Source organism: Notothenia rossii (genome assembly GCF_949606895.1).
Source record: "Notothenia rossii genome assembly, chromosome: 4".
NCBI lineage: Eukaryota > Metazoa > Chordata > Actinopteri > Perciformes > Nototheniidae > Notothenia > Notothenia rossii.
In genome coordinates this window covers 69553380-69574990 of record NC_136902.1, presented here as the reverse complement: position 1 = coordinate 69574990, position 21611 = coordinate 69553380, and the positions used below count along the sequence as shown (strand labels likewise).

The window sequence follows — 21611 nt, the reverse complement described above, 5'->3', positions numbered from 1 at the left end:
CAAATTAAAACAACATTGTCAGGACTTAAAACCCTCCGCAGTCATGCTAAACAGCCCTGTGCCTCGATAAACATTCATCCGTTTGTAATCTTGCAATCTACTTATTTATCTAAATAGTTATCACCGCAATAAACCGTATTTAATTTTGTCTTAATGTACAATATTTAATTCCACATTCTGTTCTTGCATATTATTTATATTTATATTATTTATATTATTTATTATATATGTTGCATTGTTGGAGGAGCTCTGGTCATAAGAATGTATTCCCTTTTCTACACTGTAGCTTATCTTTGAATCTTGAGTCTTGTTTACATTGGAATGCCCCCTTGTGGTGACACATGGACCTTACAGTTGTCCTTTCACGTTAACTGAATCAGCTGACTCCTTTGTTCTGCTGTTGTGCAGGCAGTGAATGTTGCCGGCGTGGGGTCCTTCAGCGAGGCGGTGTTGTGCCAGACCCCCTGCTCTGTTCCCGCAGCCGTCAGCAACATCTACGCGCTGAAGGAGTCCGATTTGCAAAGGTACGAGACGCAAGTGGAAGAAGAAGAAGAAGAAGACTACGAGGAGGAGGAGGAGGAGGATGAGGACGGCGCTTCCCGGCCACCACCGCTCTACTCTCCGTCCACCTGCCTGGGCATCAGGTGGGACCCCCCATGTGATCACGGCTCTGAGATCACATCCTACCTGATTGACCTTGGAGAGCGCCAGCCCATTGTTATCGACCCCGTCACCAAACACGTCATCCAGCATCTGCAGCCCGACACCAGCTACAGGTCGGTGCTCCAACAGAACTAAAAGAAACCTTCCCTTATGTGTTTCTTATACTACACAACTGTGAGATGCAAAGAAGCAGTAGCAGTTAGAAACCGTTAGATCCCAGTGCTCACAAATCCTGAAATGTGAGACAAATCATTTACACTCCTCACTGGTTTGTTCATTTATTGCACTCAAGGAAACCCAAGAGTAAATCTGACACCAAATATAATTAGTTACATTAGTAAATCCAGGTTATTCTTACAAGCGCTGGCAGTTGTCCAGGAAACTTGTCTTTTCATAAGTATACCATTGTTCCTCTAGCATCAAGCTGGTTATTTTTCTCGATTAATGTTTGATTAAAGATAAAGCTGGTGTATAACAACATCAAAGGTTTGACTTCTAACAACGGCTGAACTTCCTCATCTGTCAGTGAGATAAAACGCTCTTAAAGGTCACCTATTATGCTAAATCCACTTTGTCATGTCTTTAATACATAAACAATCATCTCTCAGAGGAGAGTGGCACCTTCTTTTCATTTAAAGCTACAGACACAGAATTAGCACTTTTGAAACAGTGCTGAAACAGAGGGGATTATGGGATGCTACAATGGGTGATCTGTATTTCAAGCCAAACACTTCAGAGACGTGTTTTGTATATATTCATTCAATCTTTATTTCAGACTCAAGGTCCATATCACATACAAAATAATATATACATATATATCTGAGACCTATAATATATTGAAGAAAAAGAGAATAATAGGGGACCTTTAATGCCAATTTGACCGCCCCTCCAGGTCAGGTCCGTGCTTGAAGCTCCCTACTAATGTTGACATGTCTCTTCTTCTTCGTCAGGATCCGAATCCAAGCCCTGAACAGCCTGGGAGCCGGCCCCTTTAGCCACACCTTTAAGCTTAAGACCAAGCCCCTGCCCCCGCCACCCCCCCGCCTGGAGTGCACTGCCTTCAGCCACCAGACCCTCAGGCTAAAGTGGGGCGATGGCCCTGCCAAAGCCGCCACCTCAGACGCCCTCCAGTTCCAGCTGCAGATGGGGGACAAGAGCGGCAGGTCAGTGGCCCATTAGTTAGCCGAGGGGAAGTGACCTGACGACAGGGAAACAGAGAAGAGGGGAGAGCGAAGGCTTCAGATAACTTCATCCAGGAGGGCGGGGTTCATAGAAAGTCATTCAGCAGATAGAGTGTGTTCACAGTGTAAGGAGACAGCAGCTGATGATGTGCTTGTGTATATACCCTGACAGAGAAGACACTCGTATCGTTTGCTCTTTGTCATATTTTTGCTCCATTATATCCTTTCTCTTTCTCTCCCACACTTTTCAATGTTCCTGTCATTGCAGATTTATATCCTTGTATAAAGGACCATGCCACACACACAAAGTCCAGAGGCTTAATGAGTCTACCTCTTATACGTTCCGCATCCAGGCCTTTAATGAGGCGGGCGAAGGGCCCTTCTCCAATGTTTACACATTCACCACCCCGCGCTCTCCTCCAGTCCCAGTGAAAGGTACAGTGGCAGCTCTTTTTCTTCATATCTCTCTCTCTCTAACTATCTAGTTCTTATTATCTTTACTGACACTCACTGACGTACAGACAGTGAGTGTGCTCAGATTTTAGCCTCAGTCTATCCATGTTAATCTTGCTTTTGATGAAGACACAGCACATGTCGGCTGTCATCGTGAGTCTGGTTGTTCAGCTCGGCGTTCTGCACAGACTCTTTTGATCCTACACATTGAAGTCAGTTAAAAGGACGTGGGTTTATATTCTCAATGTGCCACCTCTTTTGATTCAAGCAGTTTTTCAGTGTTACCCACTAACGCTTTCATCCCCACACAGTCAACAGTTTGAATCCAGCCATACCCAAAGCCTATTATCATAATGCCAAAAGTCATTCAAGTCCTCTCTGCCACTTGTGCTTTCGTCATGATTAACAGGGCACTTCACTAGTTCAAAACAACCACTTATTTTTGTTGTTTTTGTTCAAAATGCCACCTACCTAAAGAAGAGCATGAGTCATCGTTATGGCAACGTGAACATTTATATATAGTTGTCTAGAAATCACCCTTAGTACATCATGAGCCACTGCACATAAAGCAAGTTTTATTGTGTTAAAGCAGTTATTTTTGCAACGCTCTGATTCGATCAGAAAGTTCAAAGAACATATCAAAATATTTTGGCATCAATTTCTTTTCTTGCATTAAATAATTATATTATACAATCAGCTGTTTTTCTTGATTATACCCCTAAGAAGTTCAAACCATGTTGTTATCTATATACCATCACAAATGACACATTTGTCTCTGAACTTTACAGTTTGTAAAGCATTCAACCCCCTCTGTCCTTAGACCCTTGCAGCAAACATTTGTTTTTCCTCCTCATTAAAAACATTTCTTGTTCAGATGGATTGATCTTATATTTGAAGTGCTTTTCATAAAATCTGCTCTCTCTTCCCCTCTCTTAGTCCCTAAAGTGGAGCGTCTCGATGACAACTCCTGCGAAGTCACATGGGAATCCCTGCCGCCCATGAAGGGGGACCCTATCATCTACACCTTGCAGTGCATGATGGGAAACTCTGATTTTAAACAGGTACCAATGTTGCTGTGTGAAGGCTTGGTACTCCCCTCTCCCTATATATGTCCTGTCCTTACCTACAGCTGACCTGCCATTCATCATGGGGGCCTTGTTATGCAGATCAGGATACAGATGGATCCGGGGCCTTAATATTTTCTCTGCGGATTAGAGGCATCTGTATTAGTCACCGCTGGCTTTAAATTGCCCATTATGCAAAGGTCATTGATCCATGAGGTATCCCAGGTGTCTGGTCGCTGCCAGCACATCCATCCCTCTCAGTGGCCTCCAGCCATGTTAACGGGGAGTAATGGCCACGTCAGGCTTATGCTAATCCAACCTCATCATACATGGCTATTGAATGAGGGAGTTGAAATGTGTGGTTGCTATGCTGCATGAATTTGTTTCCACGCCTATTGTCAGTCTCAGTGGCCTCAACTCGAAAGCTCATGTTGAAGAAAGGGGAATCTGCGGAAAGGAGTTTATTTGAGGTGGTTTAGTTTCATTTATTTGCACCTGCAGGGATAGTGTCGTGTGTAAAAAGGACCCTTTGAAATGTTTTAATTTAAAAAGGCCTAGTCGCCTATATTTTTTTTATTACATACCCAATTCATAACCAATCACAACTGGGGATTTGATAAATACAATTTCAGGCTAACCTTCAAAAGGTCACCCAGTAAATAGAATCGGAACAGTGTGTGTGTACAAACAAACAGTGCAGGTTTACAAGCATCTCTAAAAACATGTGGGTGTGTTGGCTGGGCAAACAGCCAAGGCAGATGGCATCCCCCTTCATCCAAGGTGACACATTACATAACTCCTACAAATAAATCAGGAAATAGTCTGTAAATTGAAAAATAGTCAAAGCTCAAAAAGGATGCATAACCGTATTTTCCCATTATACCTGACAATTGAAAGAACAGAAAGGCAATTTCATCCTGTCAGGAATGAGCAGTTCGATTCCAATGATTTTGCCTGCTTTTATTTCCCAGTAGTTCAATCCAATTCAACCATCTTAATTCAATATTGGTCATCAGGTTCAGGCTAGTATCTTAAAGCAGCTGAATTACAGAATCCCTCAGTGACATATCAGAAACATCATGATGAAAGATACAACAGACTCATCATTTGTCTCTTAATAAAAAGACAAAAAACCAAATCATTTAAAGGACCCCTATTATGCAATATGCACTTTTTGATGTCTTTTATACATAAATATGTGTAGGGCCAGTAGATGTTCATAGTCACTGACCCCACAATTGTAACAAATGGCCCAAGAGCATTCGTCCAAAGAATCGACTCTAATAATGAAGAGAATGAACACATTTGTTGCATCAGTAATTTATGCACAAACTACATTACTTCTTGTATTACTTTTGTCTCATCAGTTCTTCTTCGTTTTCCTCAATTGTTCATATTTGGTTTATTAAAATGATTATATTGTGGTCATTGTTAAAGAAAAAGAGGAGGGTCACATTTCTGCCAAGAGTATTATTATTTGTATAATGCGCTTTCTGCCTTCCTGTCATTAGAAGTTAGACATGTAATGGCTATGTAATAGATTAGAGCCTTCATTATCCTAAACTGCTGGGACATTTCCCTAAAGCGAATATACCTTTATATTTTCTACTCTTCACTTTCTTGTCAGCATAAGTCGGCATTGATGTACACAGCCGACAAAAGACCTTGTTTATGTTTGCATCATATTGAAGCCAACTCCATCCATCAAGCCAGTGTGGCTGAAACTGTCTCTCCCTCTTCTTCTCATACTCACTGTAACTCTCCTTTAACTCCTCCGGTGACTTTCTTTTATTTGAAGATTGTTTTTTGCCCGGCGCTTGGCCGGTTACCCCTGGTATTAAAAACATTTTGGAGAATGGTTAGGTGGTGCGAAAGTCTGTCGTAAAGCCTATTACTAAGTCCCTAGCCTCGCCGGTTAATATTCTGGGCTCTCAATAAAAACATTCTCCCCTCTGTCATGAACCTTGGAGTGACCTTCGATAGCGCTTTTAAATTTGATAAACAGGTCAGCACCATAGTCAAGACCTGCTTTTTTTAAATAAGACTATTGGCTAAGACCAAGTCGTTTTTATCTTTTAAAGACCTAGAAAGGGTTATTAACGCCTTTTGTAACTTCAAGGCTGGATTACTGCAACGCTCTGTATGTGGGTATGGACCAGGCGTCAATTAAACGCCTGCAGCTAGTGCAGAACGCAGCTGTGCGTCTTCTGACTGGCCACAAAAAACGTGACCACATCACCCCAATTCTGGCCTCATTGCACTGGCTTCCAATTGGGTTCAGAATTGATTTCCTTTTATCCTTTAAAGCCCTAAATGAGCTGGCTCCTGCCTATATAGCAGAACTCCTCCATCGCTACACCCCTGGCAGAGTCTTAAGGTCTGCTGACCAGCTGCTGCTGGTAGTGTTCAAGACCAGGCTCAAAACCCGAGGTCACCGAGCCTTCGCACCAGCTGGCCCTAGGCTCTGGAACAGTCTGCCCCTCCATGTGAGGTCGGCCCAGACACTAGGGTTTTTTAAATCTACTCTAAAGACTCACTTCTTCTCCCCGGCCTTCTAGTCAGAGCGGAGCATGACTCCTGACATTTCCCTGTGTTTGATTTTTATATTTGCTGTTGTAATGTATTGTCTTCTGTTTTGCTATCGCAGTAAAGTGTTGTTATTGCATGTACAGCACGCGTTTTAAAAATGTGCCTGCTGCGCTGTGCTCTGCTCCTCAGCAAACAGCCGTTTGCCTTTCATCCAACAATGACAACCGCCTCACGAAACGCTATGTTGTAGCGTTAATAAACGAAACAATTTAACAAAATTGCAAATTCCACAGCTAGTGTTAATTTCGTTGACTAAAACTATGACGAAATATGTTCGTCAACGACCTTTTTTTCCATGACGAAAACGAGACGATGACGAGACGGCACCGACGGCAGTAAACAATAACTGTAACAAAATCATCATGCAATATCGTTGACGAAAAGTGACGAGACGAAAATGTAGTTTACTAAATAAAAACTATGCCAAAATCTGTCTTTACTTTCGTTGACAAAAAATGAGGAGACGAAATATTATCAAAGATAACGTTACATCTCTGATAGTCAGTTTTTCTCCCAGCAGTTCCATTTCCGGTGCTGCGGCCGGGCAGCAGCTGTGTGTCTGTGCTGCGCGCGGCGGTACATTTGAATTACACCGGGCAGCGGCACACTGTGAATTGTCAGGAAGAATTGGGTCTAACGAACCGTATTTAACAGAAAATAAAATGGCAACAACATGGCTTGGGAGCAGTGGTCGCGTTAACCGAATACCCCCCCCCCCCCCAATGGATTATGATGGAAATGTTACAATCCCGTCCGTCAAAATGACTGACAACGAAAAAGTCTAAAGCCACCACTGCTTGGGAGAAAGAAACGATGTGATATTTGAGCCCATGTTTACTACCATGAGGCGGAGGAAAAAAGCAAATGCAATGTTTTATCAGAAGGGAAGCAATGTGGCTCCATACTGTTTCAGAAATAATCCTTAATTTGGTTTGGAACATGATACGGCGTTTAATCACGGCAGCATTTAGCTGAGTAACTGGGTACAATTCTCCTGCATGAGCTCTCCTCTCTTTTTTTTCTTTATTTATAAAGCTATGGACCCAGAATCAGCACTTCTCTAACAGGGCTGAAATAGAGGGGTATGAGGCTACAATGGGTGATCTGTTTGGTATTTTGAGCAAAACACTTAATAGAAATGTTTTTTATATATCTGAGACCTATAATATATGCCTAAAAATAGTATATTGGGAGACCTTTAAGCTCTCTTTTTGTATTTACAGTATTTAATCAGACTTGTTTTCCTTTCTTTACAGTCATACAAAGGCTCTGCAACATCCTTCCATGTCCAGAGCCTGCAGCCCAACAGCGACTACCGTTTCCGGGTGTGTGCGATCAGACAGTGCCAGGAGGCCCCTGAGCTGAGCGGCCCCTACAGCCCCACAGTGACCCTCTCCCCCCAGCGGAGCGACGTGGCGGTGAGCGGGGGTGCGGCCGGCTCGGGGTCCCGGGCCGGCGTGGAATCCAACCGAGCCAGGCGGAGCCTGACGGACGAGCAGTGCGCGTTCCTCCTCCTCATGGTGTTCGCTGTTATCGCCATCCTCATCGCTTTCGTCATACAGTACTTTGTTATTAAATAAGCAGTTTGCGCCGCCCAGCTACAGGGTTATAGCTTTATTCTTCCCCCCCACCTCTGTCTCTCTCTCTGTTGTTTTGTATTCTTCGTTTTGTACTTATTGTTTTCTCCCCCTGCTGTCAACAGAATAATTGTATTTTCCACATTGGGGTGCAGCGGGAAGGTGGGCTGGTGAGTGACAGCTGAATAGCAGTTAAAAATTGAAGATGTAACAAATTATTTGGCACCTGTGATAACTCTCTGCCTCTCCTGCCTTCGTCGCCCCCTCCCCACTTTGTGGTATCTGTTGTTCAGTTCACATTTCTGTTTCATCATGATCATGCGTGAAAAAGAAGTCAGAAAAGAGCAGGGTTTCATTTTGGAAGAGGCAAATGGGTAGAGGGGAGAAGGGCCGCTTCGACTCACGTACTTGTTGATTACAATATATATAGATACACAGAATATATATATATATATGTATAGAAATAGTCATTATTTATATTTCCATTTATGTGTCCAGTATCAACCTGTTTTTTGATAGATGTGTTCCAAAAATAGTATGTAGGTGTGTCTTTAGCCTATGTGCTTTTTGATCCAGGGACCTGGTGGGCCTGTGTTTGCACAGTGGGGGGTGTGTCCAGATGTGTATACTGTATGTAGTTTAGTGCCACAGTACACGGCTGGGGGGGGGCATTAGGGCCAGATGAAGGGGGACTTAACCCCCTGCTGGAGTTTTAGGTGGGTTTATTGAGAGGAGGAACTGAAATGAAAATCTTGTTCACGCGATAGACAGCGTTCATTTAGCACTTTCCAACCTTTTTGATGTTCAGAATGTTTAAGGATGCAAAAATGACTGGAGAAATGTTAGTATATTTTTGTACAGTGAAGACACGAGGACCTGTAAGTTTGAGGAAAAAAAATGCTCACTATAAAGATAGAAAACAAACAAAAACCAAGCTTACAGTGAATTATAATTATTTTTACTATCATATAGTTATACTGCTGCTTTACTCCGAAATATTGTTGTTCAGCACAGAAAATGTATGCTTACCTGTATGTTTTCTTTTCTTTTTTTGTTTTTCCCCAGTAATTGATTTTGCACCTTAGTGGAAGAAAAAACCTCGACTGACTGCGTCTTGGTCTTGTGATGAATTTTATAGAACACACTTTGAGATTGTGCAACCCTACTTGTGTTTTGGGTGTTTTAAAAGTTGTAGTACCACATAATGTGTCGCTGAAACAGCTGATCTTTCTCAGCAAAAAAAAAAAAAAAAGAGAAAAAAAAGTATGTACCAGTTGTTTCAGAGGCCTTAATTGGAGAGGAAAAAAATCTCGGGAGATTTTTCTTAATTTCTCTTTAAATTTTGATTTCTTTTTTTTAGTGTTAGACGACTCTAAAATGGGTTTTATTTACTTTTATTTTGCAACATTTATTTGATGATAGTAAACATATGTAATCAGGAGAGAAATGGAAAGTAGTTATATGTATTACTTATGATTTCTTTTGATTTCTTTTGTCAGGTCATACATGTGTGAAGTATATTTTTTTATAATATTGAAGTAATATAAGTTAATACTCTCCAGAGAAAATAATACATCCTGAGTACTCATGAATCATGGAACGCAAATGGCAGATACAAAATGTGTTATATCATGTACTTCCTGTGAATCTAAATTTGCCTTTTCTCTGTGTGTTAAGTATCTGTAACAGATTTCTAACCCTGAGTTTTCAGTGGTGATCTGGCTGTAGGGTCTAGTGTTGTTTGGTTTTGGGAAGATAACTGCTGTTGCAACCGTAAAAATGAAATGCAGGTACCTTGCGAAACGTCTTGGATAATTACATGATTTGGTCTTTCAGACATTCTGCAAATGTCTGCTCTGTCATTTAAAGAATTCAAAATCCTATTTTTGATAGCGATTGCAACGTGTGCCATTTTAACACCGCTTCACCCTGGGCTTACTACCTTTGGTTGGGGAGATTAACAAAATGCTACAAAAATGAGTAAAATATGCACAAAAATAGAGACCATTTTTATGTAATTTTAATGTTTGCAGTTACCTCATACACCGTACATTCCAAAATGAAAATTTGTTATACTATACATACTACCAGACATATCACTTTAAAATGTTCGTTATGGGAAAATGTATAATCATAGATATGTATCTAAAGTGTATCTGTATAGTCATGATATCTACAAAGGATCCATGCACAATAAAAGATTTATAATTCTTTATCGTGTTTGATTTTTAGCCTTTGTTGTTGTCATTGGATTACTCATCAAGGTTCAACAATCTAATCTTTCTATATTAATATGAAAAAAGGCAGCTATTCTAATGATCCATTCATTACATAAGTGATAAATCAAGAAATGAACACTACATATTCACTGGTTCCAACGTGAGGATTATTTCACTTTTTCCCGTCACTATAAGTAGAATATTTCTTTGGTTTTGCGCTTTTGGTCGGACAGAACACCAATTAGCCATGGAACAAACTGACTAGAAACAAAATTGTAAATTGAAAAGTGACCACAGCATCTCAGGTGGTAACTGGCCATGATGCATGGACATTGAAAACAATGGTTTATGCTGAGTTTCAGCCTTGTTGTTTTTCAAATCATCATACATTTATGTTCAAATGACATCTAGCTGAGAGCATTTTCCTACTAAAGCCTGGAAAGACTGATCATCAGCAAAAATGCTACTTCATAATTTCCTTTTCTATCAAGTGTTTTCAAATGGGTCAAATCATCTGAAAATGCTTGAGAGAACAATAGGCCATGTCTGTCATTGCTGGTCACGTTTGACCAGTAGTTCAAAATTTAAATTCCTACCAAGAAATAGAGCTGTGGGAAATACAAGTTTATCCCTATTGACCATGATTTAGTTTAATCAATCAACCTTTAGCAACAGGAATCAGATGAGCGCCACAAAATGGACTGACAGTATTTGAGAAACTGTTGAATGAAAGCCTTTGGAGATGCAAGAGTTCCTGTTAACTGTGAGCAGGAGAGCCATGATTAATGTTAAGTAAGCTTACTCCGTTCACTCTTCTGTGTACATCATTGGTTCTTGTTGAGAGACACACTGGTCACCCATTTCTTAAAAAGGGGACAAACAAGCTTTCCCTGTCGTGTTTCTTTGACAGGAGTAAACACTGAAAGAGGGGGGGACATTCCTGCTGCCCCTCAAGTCCGAGCGGTGCATCCGGCTGGGGATCAGCTCAGTGTAAACACACAGATACAGCCGGTGTCAGTGTGACTCTGCTTACAAAGGTTCATTTAGACCTAATGGATATGGTGGCTCTGAACCAACAGAGCACGGCCCTCCAGGCTTTGGTGACTAATGCTTCTTTGGACACAGCCGGAAAACCTGTAAATCAGGGAGAGAAAATCTGAAAGTGGTATGTTCACAGCCTGCAGCACTAGATAGGAAATGCAATTATTTGAAGAAAATGTACAAACAGTCATAAATGATTATTCTCATATTAATCTGCAGGGCTTGCAACACTTTCTCTTCATCCAAATCAGACTGAAAACCTCAGAATTTGTGGATTAGTTGGATATGAAGTGAAGAACAGTGTTACCGGAGGTCATACTGAATTAAATCTTCTATTCTTAAACAGAAAACCAGGTGGAAGAACTCTCACAACTTTTGACCTTTTCAGACTCGCTCTCACCACCAACTAAACTTTATGGACATTCTTTAAAGATGACATTCCTGTTAAACCAGCATAGATGAAACTGAGTTTATTATAACAAGCCTGGTAGGTAAGGTGGGAGTGACGAAGACGAGAAGTGCCGTTGGGAGTGTGGAGTGATGAAGCTAAGTAGAGTGACGGATGGGGCAAGTGGACAATTAGGCAAACACAGGACTCATTTTTCAGTGACTTCTCCCAGACAGCTCAGCAAACACGCTGGGCTTTCAGTGATTGATGCATCAATTAATAAACCTACATCCCTCATATGTGTTTTTCTCATGTATTTACACTCAATTCAAATTAGTATGGTACTTAATCTATATGTATTCTCCCAGAGGAGCAGCAGTGATGGAAGGGGGTCCTCCAATCGTATTCCCTCCACCATAAGCCTTTTACCATCATCCGTCTCATCATCATTTGATTAGTTAGACACACACACACACACACACACACACACACACACACACACACACACACACCTCAGGGTGGTGGTGTGGAGGGGGTGCTCCCTTATTCATCTCGCAGCAGAGCTCTCCTGGTTACTGAGCGCCAGGAACCGGCTCTGCCACTTCATGAGACCCTGCTGCCGCTCGCCATCGACACACAGCAACGCAACAGAGACCAAAAAAACCTTTTTTTAGGAGATCCAGCTGAGTTTCACAGGTAAAGTCAACCGCCATTATTTATTCCACACAAGGATGTTGTTTCTACTTTTAGGTATAAAAGTTAAAGGAGCATCAAATGCATGTTTTATTCATTCTACTACAACCTGCTTTTACTTTATATTGTTGTTGTATTTAACATTATTTTAAAGAAAAAAGCCATCTACCAGTTTCCATTCAAAAGTTCTAGCACTTGAGTTCAGTAGTCAACACTTTTGCTAGAAGGAAATGCGGTGCGATTATTTAAATTCACGTTTAAGTTATCAATTCTATCAAAATGAAAAGAAGGCAGACCTTATGATCATTGGTCTCAATCAATCAAAGTTTATTTATATAGCCCAATATCACACATTTTACATTTGTCTCAGTGGACTTTACAGTTTGTACAGAATACACCTTCTATTCTTGGACCCCAACATCAGACAAGGAAACACTTGCAAAGAAACCCCACAGTTAATGGGGGAAACATTTAAGAAACCTCAGGGAGAGCAACAGATCCCTCTCCCAGGACGGACAGACACGCAATAGATGTAGTGTGTACATTAAAAAGATAATACATTTACAACGTAGGTAGTCCAACTGCTTGAAAATGCATGTTTTATAAATAAGAAGATGAATCCAGGTGAAATGAATACAAAACTACAAAAAACGATAAACCCTGACAGGAGAAATGTCTAAATATAGTGAAGTTTAAAAGAAACCCCAGTTTAGTCCTTTAATGGTTTCATTTCTCTTTCCTTGTTTAAGTGTTGATTCCCCCTTTGCTGTGCCAACACTCAGTGACAGTGGGCATGCCCTGGACCAGACCCCAGGTGGACCTTAATGCGGGGGGAGCAGAGGCCATGGACCAGTTGAACATAGACGACCATCACTACGAGGGCTCCCTCTTCCCCACCTCCACCCTCATCCCTGTCACCGTCATCTGCATCCTCATCTTCATCATCGGGGTGACCGGCAACACCATGACCATCCTCATCATCCAGCACTTCAAGGACATGAAGACAACCACCAACCTCTACCTGTCCAGCATGGCGGTGTCCGACCTCATCATCTTCCTCTGCCTGCCCTTTGACCTTTACCGTCTGTGGAAGTACGTGCCCTGGCTTTTCGGGGAGGTGGTGTGCCGCTTCTATCACTACATCTTCGAAGGCTGCACCTCGGCCACCATCCTGCACATCACGGCCCTGAGCATCGAGCGCTACCTGGCCATCAGTTTCCCCCTCAGGAGCAAGGTGTCCCGACGCAGGGTCCAGTACATCATCTTCGCCCTGTGGGTCTTTGCCCTGGTGTCCGCCGCTCCAACGCTCTTCCTCGTTGGGGTGGAGTATGACAACGACACACACCCGGACTACAACACAGGGCAGTGCAAGCACAGCAACTACGCCATCAGTTCTGGGCAGCTGCACATCATGCTCTGGGTGTCCACCACCTACTTTTTCTGCCCCCATGCTCTGCCTCATCTTCCTCTATGGCTCCATCGGATGCAAGTTGTGGAAAAGCCAAATGGACCTGCAAGGCCCCTGCGCTTTGGCCCGAGAGCGGTCTCACAGGCAAACAGTCAAGATCCTGGGTGAGTGCAGATAGATAGATATAATTGGAGGATGAAACCCTCTTAATTAATGGTCACACATACATGCACACAGCACACACAGTGACATTTGACCTCTGCATTTAACCCATCCTAGTAGGAGGAGCGGTGGTTTATACTTCTTTCCTATACTTTCAAAAACCTTTCTCTGAATTTCATTACCTGAACGTTATTTGTAGCAAAAGCCTAAAGCACAAATCCATCTCTTTTATACAATAAATCTAACTTTCATTGTTGCTGTTGCAATATAATTGGCGGACGGAGAATCAAGAATATCTTGTTTACTGCACCGCCTCTATTGTGTTTGCTTTAGCAAATTAAGCTAGTTATAATATATATTGATTTGTACTAAATTAAACCCAGCTTTTTTAAGATTGTTTTCACAGGGAATTGTGTTGCTTTTATCCGGCAGGTTTGAGAATTGCAAGCTTGATAATAATTCTGTTTTGTCTGAGGCTATACATGCTCTGCACATGCTGATTGGCGTAATACACAGCTCTGGCTTATTGCGCAGGAAACCCTGTTTGATAGTAAAGTACCATGGCCAGTCCAATCTGAATTAACCAAATATTGAATCATGATGTATCCATTAGGATATAAAGGCAGTTCATTAGCTGAGCACACGCTGCACAGAGCCCATGTTGTCCTACTTGCTGCCATTTGTATCCACATTTGTTGAATCCCAAATTGGATTGTCATCAGAGGTCTTCATAAATCAACCATAATGGAAATGTAATTGCTCCCATACTCCTGGGCTCCTTTTGTATTACGCTGGCGTCACATATCCAGGAGTCCACTCAATGATCATTTGTTCACTCTGTCCATGATGTAGGTCTTTGATTCATGGATTCTGTTTATTCACAAATAATTAGTCTTGTGTAGCCAGAAAAACCTCTCTTTTAATTATTTAACGCACTTTTAACATCCTTCCAGATATGACTGGCTCCATTAGACAAATTGATGGCCATTTTATTTGCAGGGACTTCTAAAACAATACCAGTGAGTCAGGGATTACTTCACCCTGTGCTGACATTTCTATCTTTTAAATTCTAAATACATTTAAGTTCTTTTCTGGAAAAAATGTCAGCTGCGCTTATGATCTAATTAGCTTGCTCACTTGCCTTTGTTGTGAAAATATGACTTCATTGTTGCCAGGGCCAATTGCAGGAGAGCATCACTTAAGGAGCGAGGGAGGATGTGTGTGTGTGTGTGTGTGTGTGTGTGTGTGTGTGTGTGTGTGTGTGTGTGTGTGTGTGTGTGTGTGTGTGTGTGTGTGTGGTGTGTGTGTGTGTGTGTGTGTGTGTGTGTGTGCGTGCGTGCGTGCGTGCGTGCGTGCGTGCGTGCGTGCGTGCGTGCGTGCGTGCGTGCGTGCGTGTGTGTGTGTGTGTGTGGGTTTAAAGATAAGTTCCTTTGATGTTTATTGCCACTGGTCATTAATAAAATGAAAGGGTGACCATAGAACATAAATCATATACTGTGCTCAAAGATCGAGACACATTTTTTCATTAACTTATTATTATTAAAAAAAACAGAATACATTATAATCTGTGAGAGATGCTATAATATTGTTTATTCCTCATGTAAGATTAGTGTGTATTGATCCTATCACATTTAAAGCTCTACATTTGGCTTTATGGGCGATAAGAAAACATGTGGTATTGTATTTGCTTGAATTTCATTTTTGTATTGTCAATTCAAACTTTATATTCTGTTTCTTATTTTTATTTAAACTTCTGACAAAGCAAGAATAGCTGTTCATCTTAGCGTTTTTCACAAAAAGTCAAACTATTCCTTTAAACTAATTTCCCTCTCCTAACTGTATTCCCCCTCAGTGGTGGTGGTGCTGGCCTTCATCATCTGCTGGCTGCCCTATCACATTGGCAGGAACCTGTTTGCCCAGGTGGACGACTACGAGACAGCCATGTTGAGCCAGAACTTCAACATGGCCTCCATGGTGCTGTGCTACCTCAGCGCCTCCATCAACCCCGTCGTCTACAACCTCATGTCCCGGAAGTACCGGGCCGCGGCCAAACGCCTGTTCCTTCTGCACCAGCGGCAAATACAAGCCCGCCGCGGCCAGAGGGAGCTCAGCGTGATCGACCACATCTCCACCCTGAATGAGAGCCTGACTGGGGTCTGAGGGGGTCATGAGCAGTGATTTTAACAGGTTTGATTGACTTCAGAGATTGCACGCTTCAGGAGTTGAGCGAAACCTTGTTGAGAGATGTTCGTTCCATTGTATCTTTGAGCGGGAAAACAGGGCTGAGGGCTCCACTGCACTTCAATGCAAAGTCTGCTTCACACAGGGGCATTCTGATCACATATAGACAGTGTTTTCACCTAATGTAGAAGTATTTACCTCGACAGTGTGTGCTGCTACATGTTTATCTTGCTTTGTAGTCAGCTGCAAATATGGCTTGACCCCAACACAATTGCAACAAAAGGTTTTTCAATGGATTATTGTAGTATCAGGTGTACTTAATAACATACTAAAAGTCCAAAGAAATCTGACGACTAGAAATGTGTAATTTTCAAGATGGCGTTCAAGATGGCCGAAAATTCCTTAAAATACCCTAACTCCTTCATCATTTATTTGGGACACCTTATACTACACAAAACAGTTAAACCTTTTGTTGCAATTTTTTTGGGCTAATGTTTTTTTTTTCATATATGCAGTCGCCTATTGTGTAAGTGCTTATTGAACATCAGCTGATAATAATAAGCGCTACCTCTTTGTTAATGACAGATGATGTGTGTGCCACATTTGAAATGAGTCCTCATTTATTATGTTTAATTGTAGTCTGAACTGCATTCTGTTGTAAGATTGAATTTGTTTAATTTATGGTGAACAATTGTCATCATACGGTTTGTCGTTCTCATAAATCAAGAAAAACTGAAAACAAGTAAACCTATTAGCCGTGCTCCATTAGTTGTGCAGATCTGAAATTGGATATTCCGGTGTGATGTTTGAGTGTTTGTGTTTGTTGTGTACCATTTCTCCAGTGAATAGATGCAACATAAACTTCATAAAAGCAGATTAATATGAAAATGGGACAGTTGATGTCTATGTGAGGCCACCTGAGCCCTGAGGATTTGGGGCTGCGTACGTGCCGGCCATCATGTAATCTGACACAGCTATTATATTACCTGGGCTCTGAGTTTGATTTAAGCTGGCGGCTAGTGTCCCTGCATCACCATATTCAAAGTAATGGCTGCTCTAAGTGCATTTCAAAGAGGAACAAAATATTAGGCTGTCAGCAGCGGCATTGGTTATTTCTTTTATTGCTTCCGCCTGCATAATTTCGACAACGTTGTACATTTCCTCATTGATGTTACATTTTTTATTAGAAATTGTACTCTTTTTGTACCTCATGCACTCTGGCAAGAAGGGTAACGTCAAAGTATTTAGCCTATTTTTAACCTGAACACTGTCTAATCCCAAAATAAACGCAGAGTTTTCAAGGTTCTGTCTCTTAAATGGAACTGTCGTGATTTTGCCCATGAATCATTGGGGCCTTGGTTTGCACAAATACTAAGAGACAGTCGCTGTGGGCTGACTCATCCTCATGACACATTTTTTTCACCGAGCCATTCAACTCTGCCAGAGGAGCTGAAGCAGCGGTTAAAAGCTTATAATGCCACAGACCATCCTGCCTTCACCTAGGGAGAGATCAGCGAGCAGCACGACTCCTCTGTCGGTTATTTTTCTTTACAGATAATGAAGAGAGTGTGTGTGAGCCGCTAGTACACAGCTGTAAACACTCCCCTCAGGCCTCCGTCACATCACCTGAAATCATTCAGTCTTAGAAATGTAGTTTGTTTAGACTCAAGGTCCTAGGTCAGGACTTATTTTCCATCAGCAGACATATGACATCACTGTGCAAACACCCCTTCTTCTCATCTTTTCAACCTGTCATATACAATATTAGACAGTGATTTATTTGAATAATAACAATAATTCCTAATGAAGATAAGATGTGAATACAGATTTCCTAAGAGATGATTGTGAAGTTCTTGGGTTTCAAAATTCTTTGTAAAAGAAACGACAAAAACTGACCATAATCAAACAATTCTCGGCTGTGTCATTTGAATACCGTAAGTGTCTAACATTTAGAAAAAATTTAACAAAAGCTACAAACAAAGTAGTGTTTCGGTATAAGTGTTCCAGACTTACGTTTTGTATAGAATGTTTTTGTGATTGTTTCTCAGTTTCTCATTAGCATAGTTTAGTTATTGACTGAATTGATGTACAGTACCCTTGTACTGTCATGCTGCCTTGCAGTATGTTTTTTTTCATTTGCATTCATCTCCATATGAAACATGCAGCAATTTGAGATACATTTCCTTTGTTATTAGTATTTTCTGATACTGCTTCTCAGGTCAACGTCATTTCGGTCAGTGTCTTTCCACCAGAGGAGGGAGCCAAAGACTACTGCCGTCCGACAAACAAACTGTATGTATTCATAATTTAAAGAAAAAAAAATTACAGCAATATCAAACATTTCATGTAATTAAGATATGTCAAGCATAGCTTTTAAACTACATAAACACTGTACTTTTAGTTTAAAGGTCCCATGATATGGCCATTTCTACTGATCATAATTCCATTGTTGAGATCTACTAGAATAGATTTACATTGTGCAATTTTCCAAACTCACATTGGTTTCTCATACAGCATCTCTGTATAGTATGTGTATTCACTCTCTGTCCTAAACGGCTTGTTGGAGATCCTGCCCCCCCTCCCCTCCCTGTGAGCCCAGTGTGCTCTGATTGGCCAGCTCGCCCACTCTGTTCTGATGAGTCCACCACCGTTACAGCGGAACATCAGTGATTATGTGTTACAATGGCGTTAGCAACCAGAAAATGACACCAGTAATGACAAACCGATGAGAATGCTGCGTGGGGTCTGGGTGCCGTGTTGGCGGGATGTTGCGAGGCTCGCTGCTGCGAGGAGCGGACAGTGTGAGCTGGCTTACTGGTGTGGTTTCCTGGTTGCTGCGTGGGGTCGGCGAGACAGCGAGACACAGCGAAACCCAGCCCAAAACCAGCCAGAGCACACACACACACACAGGCGTAATTTCCACTGGGGACAGGGGGGACATGTCCCCCCCACTTTTCAAAATCCCGTTTGTGTCCCCCCCACTTTTTAAATGTGTTTATTATTTATTTTTTACACAAGCGGTCATCGTCACGGAGGAGCATCTGTGTGTGTGTGGCACAAGTGCGTCTTGTGAGAGAGAGATAGATTTCTGTTTGGCTGGGCGGATTGCAAACCACGCCTCGTAAAACTCCATAAAAGTTTTGTGAAGCCGCCATTTTATTATCCTTGCATTAGCATTATTAGCATTAGCATTAGCCCAGCTCACAGACGCAGAGAGACTAACTTATGGCAACACAAAATAAAACATGGGAGCGGTGAAGATGAGGAGGTGTCGGCGTTCTGGTGATTTACTCGGAAGGCTTCAGTAGAAGCAGCTGGGAGTCCCAGCAGCTTCGACTGAAGCCAGTCCCCAACTCCGGGGACTTCCGGACCGGGACTACGGGTGGCAGTATACGGCGTGAAGTTGTTTGCGGCCTGCAAGTAAATCCAAACCAGAATAAGAAGAAGTGACGTCAGCGGCTTCATTTGCCTTATCCTCCCTCAGGGACTTATTCCGGTGTGAACGCGATCTTTACTTAGTTCATCAGAACTAAAGAGTTCTGATGAACTAAGTTCTGATGAACCTTTGTGGGAAAAGTACTGCAGTGTGAAAGCGCAACAATAAGGAGAGGGAGAGTCCTCTCCTGTGGGACTGAGAGAGATAACGTCAGCTCAGGGAGGTAAAGGACTCTGAGTGATTAGATTGTAAACTTTAGTCTAAGTTAGCTCAGTGGGTCTCAAATGGTTTGGTCATCTATGTAAAAGAATATTTCCATCTATTAGTTGTATATAAAATAAGTTAAGAAATCCTTCCAATGTGTACTATAGGTCATTACACAAATAAGAAACACAGTTTGAAAGGGGAGTGATTAGTCAAATATGCATAAATAAAAAGAAAGAATGCAGACTAGGTAAGATAAAGATGGAGAAAGGAGTATATCAATTATTTGTTATTGATTGTGAGCATATTCTAATGGTTTTTTCATTATTGAAATATATACAGTTCTGTTTCATATGAGTGTTGAGAGCTGTATCCATAAATATCTTAATGTTGCCCTCAAAGTGAACCAGATTGATGCATTACACTTCAATTTCAAGAAAAAAATCTTCCCGGCGTGCATGCCCCCGGACCCCCCTAGATGTGAGGTCATCACAAATAAAACAGACTCACATGGATAGGATACTAGATAAGTGTGCACACTCATTATATACACTACACATTTTTCTTGGATTTGTTAACACTATAGTCCCTAATATATTTGTAGAAAGGCAGGAAATGGAATTAAATTGAGAACATTTTTCATTGCGGAGGACCCCCTGTTTTGTGTCCCCCCCACTTCTCAAACCAAAGTTACACCCTTGCACGCACGCACACACACACACACACACACACACACACACACACACACACACACACACACACACACACAGTCACACACACACACACACACACACACTCACACACACACACACACACACATACACACACACACACACACACACACACACACACACACACACACACACACACACAGACTCACTCACTCACAGCCTCGCCGCCGTTTCTCTGAGAAATCCGCGGAGCAGCAGCTGCCTGAGAAAATATTGAGTGTGTGTGTGTAACGTGTGTATGTAATGGCTCCGCTGACGTAACGTAACGGCTCCGCGTATTGGTCCATTTGGACCAATTGGTCCATTGGGTCGTCGTTACGTCACTTGGTTCCCGGAAGAAACAAATGGAAAAAGAAAAATCTCCAACGAGGCGTTTTGGGGCAGCATAGACAGGTCATTTCTGTGGTAGAGTTTTACTCGCTAGATAGTCTACTTCGAGGGTTTTTGACTTTGCAGACCGTTTACATGCATAAAAGGCTATCACACAAGGGGACAGGTAATAACCGGAAAAGCATTACATGGGACCTTTAAAGCTTCTTGTTTTCACTACTCCCTGTAAGAAAGCTTTATCAGTTTCCCCGTTCAGCCTATTTCCAAAAAGCATCAGAAACACATGTTCACTTCCTGTTTGGCTCCCTGTGCCTGCATGTGGCCAAAGGAAGCTGAACTCAAATGGAGGCTATTTTGGAGAATGGTCTGTTGTACTTCAATATCTTTCCTGCTAGTTTCTCATGGCCTCCGCTGCCATCTCTTCCTCTCTCCTCTTTCCCCAAACTCAAAGCTTTTCCCACCTTGAGCTGACTGTGCGACAACCATTTTCTGTGAAAGCTGCTTTAATGAAGAGCAAGGGGAATTAGGTGGTCATCTATTTAGTGTGAAGTAATGCTTGAAAACTCATTTATTCGAGTTCACCCATTAGCAATCATGTCCCCCCTGCCACAAAGCGCCAGGCGTGTCACTCTGCCCACTTGTTGTCACAGCTGTGACAGTGAGAGAACAAACACAAAGGTGTCTTTAGCTTTCACAAACCATCAGACCCTCCCACAGTGCTTTCAAACGCCATAATGGCAGTAATAATGATTATAGGCTTGATTTATAAAGGCACTAATCACATTGTCTTCTAAATCTTTTAGTAAACCGTTTCCATTGTCTAATGAACCATGTTTCACAAAGAAGAGCAAATGCCCTGTTTCTGTTTCCAAATCACTGGCAGAGTACCCTGCCTTCCGGAGGCTTATTTATATTTACTTGTGTGTGTGAAGTGTTGACCATTTGACCTCCTGAGGGTAGAGTTTAAACCCTCTAAACACCAGAACCTGTTAGTCTGTCCATTTAAAAACCTGTGAAACCAGGTCAGAACTTGCTTTCGGCTATTTGATATAAACTAAAATGTGAAAGTCATGTCAAATAAATAAAATGTCAAAGTCCTTTTTTATGTGTACAGATTTAGTAGTTGATGCTATCCATGGACTGACACTATGTAAAGAATATTGAGTGGTATATACTGTATATGAGCATTAGTGTGGTGTGTTGTTGGCAAGTTAAAAAAAAAAACAATCCATGAGATGGCTTCTCTACAACTCCCCCCAACGAACCACTGAAGTGACTGACTCTACTTCCT

General features: G+C 41.8%; 2 protein-coding genes across 2 annotated transcripts in view; both read left to right on the top strand.

The window, feature by feature from the left end:
* fndc3a (fibronectin type III domain containing 3A) overlaps positions 1 to 9740 on the top strand; it is a 50552-nt gene extending 40812 nt beyond the window's left edge. The window contains 5 exon segments of the mRNA XM_079673816.1: positions 409 to 776; positions 1614 to 1826; positions 2113 to 2279; positions 3234 to 3358; positions 7207 to 9740. Coding sequence (XP_079529942.1) covers positions 409 to 776; positions 1614 to 1826; positions 2113 to 2279; positions 3234 to 3358; positions 7207 to 7530 — 1197 coding nt within the window. The 3' untranslated portion in view covers positions 7531 to 9740.
* Positions 9741 to 12661: 2921 nt separating this feature from the next.
* mlnr (motilin receptor) lies at positions 12662 to 16132 on the top strand (the record flags this gene model as incomplete). Its single annotated transcript, XM_079677937.1, is given in 3 exon segments — positions 12662 to 13312; positions 13314 to 13440; positions 15291 to 16132. Coding segments are annotated over 3 exon segments (1086 nt in total). The 3' UTR covers positions 15599 to 16132.
* Between the last annotated feature and the right edge of the window lie 5479 nt (positions 16133 to 21611).